At 48.7% G+C, this 5,489-nt stretch overlaps 1 protein-coding gene across 1 annotated transcript; it reads right to left on the bottom strand.

Moving 5' to 3' along the window:
* Nucleotides 1-1,247: 1,247 nt before the first annotated feature.
* LOC122643309 lies at nt 1,248-1,958 on the bottom strand. The gene has a single exon (XM_043836943.1). The coding sequence runs from the start codon at nt 1,956-1,958 to the stop codon at nt 1,248-1,250; it is 711 nt and encodes a 236-aa protein (XP_043692878.1).
* Nucleotides 1,959-5,489: the final 3,531 nt, after the last annotated feature.

Genomic DNA, 5,489 nt, shown 5'->3' with positions numbered 1-5,489 from the left:
GCTCTCAATGCCAACCATCTCTCATGTGTCTCCACCCAAGGTAGACTTTTGTGTTGCCTCCCCTGCGAAGAGTACCAGGGAAAGAAGCCCTCTGAAGTTGGTCTCACAATCACCGGGGTCGACCATTGCTGCACCTGAAGCCATCACCCCCCTTGCTGTAGTTGCACTAAGGCCCATCAAGCCTGCTGAAATAGAGGTTGCAGCCTTGCAGCTTGCCCCATCTTTGGAAAAGTGATCCCCTCCATTGCCCCCCATCCAAAAAGAAGAAACAGAAAGCAGGGCCACACCTCCCCTAGGGCCCGCTCTGCAAGTACGTCATTCGTCCTTACCTCAGATTTAACAACGTGACCGAAGCCCTCCTAACCTTTAAACTTTCTCACAGAAAGAAGGAAGTCTCCGTAGCTCTGCTGTTAGACTCCTTGGATGACCTCCTTGTCACAGGCTCTCCTACTGCCCTCACCGCCGAAGAGGTCGCACTCATGCCGCCAAGTACTCCTAAGGTTGAAGTAGCATGGTGGACCATGGGCGAAGATAGCCTTCTAACGGTGGAATAAATTCTTACCAAAACAAGGCCGAGCCTATAATTAATGTACTTCAAACAATCATTGTCAGCCCAAGCTCCAACCATAAACAACGCATGACAGCCCTCAGCTACATAGAACTCCTTCGCCTGATAGCCTAAAGTCTACTCCCGGCTTTCTAGGCGCTAAGAGATGAAAGGGACAATTCAAGATTGAAGGCCGAAAAGGTCCTGCTTGCAACCCTCTCGACCAAGCTACGAGGATATCAACAAGAGGAAGTCGATCTCAAGAGCGAGTTGGCTGACTTGGAGCACCGCAGGAAGGCTGTCTCTGAGAAATTGGAGCGGGTCAAAGCTGCTCTGGCTACTGGGGTCTCATCTGCTACTGTAAAAATGGAAGCCTTCTGTATCATCTTATCAACGGAGGAGAAACTCTCACGCCATGTAGCCTTTTCGCGATTGGAGATTGACAGGGTTGGGAAACTGCTGGAGCAGGTTCGAGGAGACCTGGAGGGCAAACCAAAATCTGCATGACATCAAAGGAAACTCTCTCTTTTCGGCTGATCTCTGATGATCTGGCCCTGGTGCCTGTTATTTTGTGGTGGTCGATGTGCCTCGGCTTGAATAATTTCTTTTTTTATTATTTTTTTTCGGCCTTTAATCATTTTGCAACCTCCCACATTATTGGGTGGTACTTCTTCAAATACTTATCGTTTAACGGCCTTAGCTACACTTGGCCATCCAGAGTTCTCAAGCGATATACCCCACCCTTTAAGACCTGATGCACCATGAACGGTCCTTCCCAGGTGGGTGACCACTTCCCGAATTTGGGGTCCTTATGTCCAATTGGCAACACGGCTTTTAGGACTAGGTTCAACTCAGCGAATGCCTTGGGCCTGACCATTTTGTTGTAGGCCTTAGCTACTTTGGCTTTTTGGGCCTGTACTCGGTCAAGAGCCAACAGATGCTCTTCATCCAGGTCATCGAGCTCAGCCATCAAAGAATCTTTGTACTGACTAGGAGACATTTCGTATTGTCTTGCCACCCATAGGGACTTCATGGTCACCTCCATGGGTAGGATGGCATCATAACCGAAGGTCAGCGCATAGGGAGTTGTCCCCGTCGTTGTCCTCTTTGAAGTTTTGAAGGCCCACCGCACTTCTGACAGCATCTTCGCCCAGAACCTTGGGTTGTCATCGATAACCTTGGATAAATTTACCTTAATAACCTTATTGCTCGCCTCCGCTTGACCGTTGCCCTGTGCATAATAGGGCATTGAAAAGGTAATGGTCATGCCATACTCCTGCGTAAACTGAGACACTTCCCCTCCAGAGAACACTAACCCATTGTCACAGGTGAGGGTCTTAGGCAGGCCGAAGCGGTGTATTATCTTACGCTTCACAAACCTAATCATGTCAGCCTGGCTGATCGACTTCATTAGCACAGCTTTCACCCACTTGGTAAAGTAATTGATTGCCACGATAACAAACGCATGCCCCTAGGCCGATGGGGGAGTCACCTTCCTAATCAAATCAAGGGCCCATCCCCTGAATAGCCATGGCTTGACGATGGGATGAAGTTGTGTTGCAGGCACTCCCTGCACGGGCGCATGCCTCTGACAAGCCTGGCACCCTTTCGTATACTTGATGCAGTCCTACAAAATGGTTGGCCAGTAATAACTATGGCGCCTGAGTAGCCATCTCATCTTAATTCCAGCCTGATGGGAGCCACAAATCCCCTCGTGTGCTTCGACCATGACAAGAATGGATTCATTCAATCCTAAGCACTTAAGTAGAAGATCATCTTGGCCCCGCCACTTAAACAACTCATGTCCAAGCAGGAGATAGTTCAATGCACGGTATCTCATCTTTCGGTGTACTTTAGCATTAGGATTCTAGAGATAATGGACGACCGGGGACCTCCAATCTGGTCGAACCTCATCCAAAGTTCTAACTTCAAACGCTCCTTCCTCCAAGATGGATGAGAAAGTTTTCATCTGGATGATAAACACCTTCTTGACCTCTCCCTTAAAGAACGAAACACTTGAAGCGGCTTAGGCAAGGCCATTCGCCACACTATTTTCTGCTCGTGGGGCATGCTTGATCGTGCTGTCATCAAACTTGTCTAAATAATGTTGAGACAGAGACAAATATGGGAGTAAGGTTTGGCTCTCACAACAGTACTCTTTACCCAGGTGCTTAATGACTAACTGGGAGTCACCAACGACTTCAGCATTCCGAGCTCCCAAAGCTTTAAGGGTCCTGAGACCGATTATCAAGGCCTCATACTCAGCTTGGTTGTTTATACATGGAAAGCAAAGCTGGAAGGTAAGGTGGGTCTCAACACCGACGGGAGACACCAATACTATCCTTGCCCCTGCTGAGGCATGAGTCCTGGATCCATCAAAGAACAATTTCCAGGGTATCTGTGCGACGCCATTCACCCCCTCACCCATGTCTGCCTCCCCTAACTCGAGTGGAGGATGTACTGTGAGGAAGTCAACTAAAGCCTGGCCTTTGACCGATTTCTGGGTTACGTAGTGCAGCGAGTACTCCATTAAGGCCACCATCCATCTCCCTATCCGCCCTGTTATAATTGGTCTAAAGAGCATATACTTAATAACATCTGTTTGGCAAAGGACCAACACTGATGTGGGTAGTTAATAATACCTTAGTTTTGTGCAAGCAACGTACAACACCAGGCAGAGCTTCTTGATGGGCACGTACTTCCTTTCCACGTCGATCAAGGCACGGCTCAGATAGTAAATAGCTTATTCAAAGCCAGCCTCATTGTCTTGAGCGAGTAGGCTCCCAATCGATTCTTCTGAGGCCGAGACATATAGCTTGAGCGACACCCCCTTTCATGGTGGCATCAATACAGGGGGTTCGATCAAATAGCGCTTTAGCTCCTCAAAGGCCTACTGGTGCTCAGCCCCCCAGCGGAACTTTTTGCTTGACCGAAGCCGTAATAATGGAGAAAAAGCCCTTACTCGGCCAACAGAGTTAGAGATAAACCTCCTAAGGAAGTTGATCTGCCCTAAAACTTTTGTAGTTCCTTCTTATTCCTAGGGGCCGACGTCTACATGATTGCCTTAGTCTTGTTCTTATCGACCTCAATTCCTTTTTGATGCACCAGGAAACCAAGGAAATTTCCTGCTAACACCCCAAAAGCACATTTGAGGGGATTCATCTTGAGGGCGTGACACCTCAGTCGCTCAAAGGTTCTCCGAAGATGCTTGAGGTGCTCCTCCTGACTCATAGACTTAACCACAACTTCATCGATGTACACCTCTAAGAAATGGCCAATCATGTCATGGAAAATGAGGTTCATTCCCCTTTTGATATATGGCCCCAACATTCTTCAGGCCGAAAGGCATCACGACCCACTCAAATGTCCCAATAGCTCCAGGGCACCTAAAGGCCGTTTTGGACACGTCTTCCTCAGTGATGAATATTTGATTGTACCCTGAATGCCCATCCATGAATGATAGGATCTGATGCTTTGTGGCCAAGTCAACCAGCATGTCAGCCATCGACATTGGGTACTCATCCTTGGGGGTTGCAGCATTCAAGTCTCAGAAGTTTATATAAACTCTCAACTTCCCATTTTTCTTAAGGACGGGAACGATGTTTGCCAGGCACTGGACATAGCGAGTTGGCCAAATAAACCCTGCCTTAAGAAGCCTCTCAATCTCGTCCTTTATCTTTACTACAACCTCAGGTGCTATGTGCCTCGGGAGTTGTTTGACCGGTTTGCATTCGTCTAGGATAGGCAAATGGGGCTCGACAAGTCTTCGGTCTAAACCAGGCAATTCGGTGTAGTCCCAAGCAAAGCAATCTTTATATTCCATTAACAAGATTACAATAGACACCCGGAAGTCTGGGGAGAGCAGGCCACTAATAAATGTTGCCCTCTTGATGTCCCCGGTGCCCAGATCGATCTCCTTGAGCAGATCCTGGGCTTCGGCCAGTGTCTCCTCCACCTTGGGTGGTGCCAGCGGAGATGCTTTAGCTCCAATCCTCGGCATGAGTCTTCACTGTGGGTAAAGCACTCAGACATATGGGCCTGATCTAGCTCTAAATGTTGCTCCAGGCTGTAAAGACCCAGCCTCTTTATCATATCTGTCGCTACGCCCTCCTTCTCAGGCCTTCTATCCATCAAACCCAACTTTACTTAGCGTAGGCCCATCAACACCTGACGGCCTAAGGAGCCCAGAGAGGGCATAGCTCAACTGCTCAGCGTCTTGGACCACTGTGGAGGCCGTGGCCATTATTGTCGGTCTCCCATCCTTGTCTTGTCCAACGTACATAATAGGGGTGATTTCTTCGCTGTAGAGCCTAGCCTCTGCGTGATTCACATTGACTAGGAAAGGCCTGCTGTCAGCATTTACCCACTCAATCTTTCCCTTGTCTTTCCAGAAGACCAGAAACTGATGGAGAGACGAAGGGATGTAACTTTTGGAGTGGATCCAATCTCGTCTCAGCAAGGCATTATAATTGGCATTAGCGTCCATAACAAAGAAGGCGGTTAAGGACTCCTTGCCCCCAATCCTGAGATCGATTGGGAGTATCCCCTTTGGTTTAGTAGCCCTACCAAGGAAGTTGGTGACCGAGACGTCTGCTAACCAGAGCTCGGCCTCATCATAGCCCAGACACTTCATCATCCTTAAGGGGAGAATGTTGACCGCGGCCCCGTTGTCGACCAGAACTCGCGACACAGACTTCCCATTCATCTGGACGTTGATGTATAAAGGCTTCAGATGTTGTGTCATCTCTTTGCTAGGCTTCTCGAAGCTCATACTCAACTGGATAGACTGTTGACCCTTGACCACTGCCCCTGCATCAATCACATCGATCGACAATAAGCTGTGAGGGATAGGGCTCCCAGCCACGCTTTTGGGGTCATCACCTATGATCATAGGGCCACCATCTTCCTCCTCAAACTCTTCATCAACGACGTCCACAAACTC

This window comes from Telopea speciosissima, chromosome 10, assembly GCF_018873765.1.
Source record: "Telopea speciosissima isolate NSW1024214 ecotype Mountain lineage chromosome 10, Tspe_v1, whole genome shotgun sequence".
NCBI lineage: Eukaryota > Viridiplantae > Streptophyta > Magnoliopsida > Proteales > Proteaceae > Telopea > Telopea speciosissima.
This window is presented reverse-complemented; position numbering and strand designations above follow the sequence as displayed.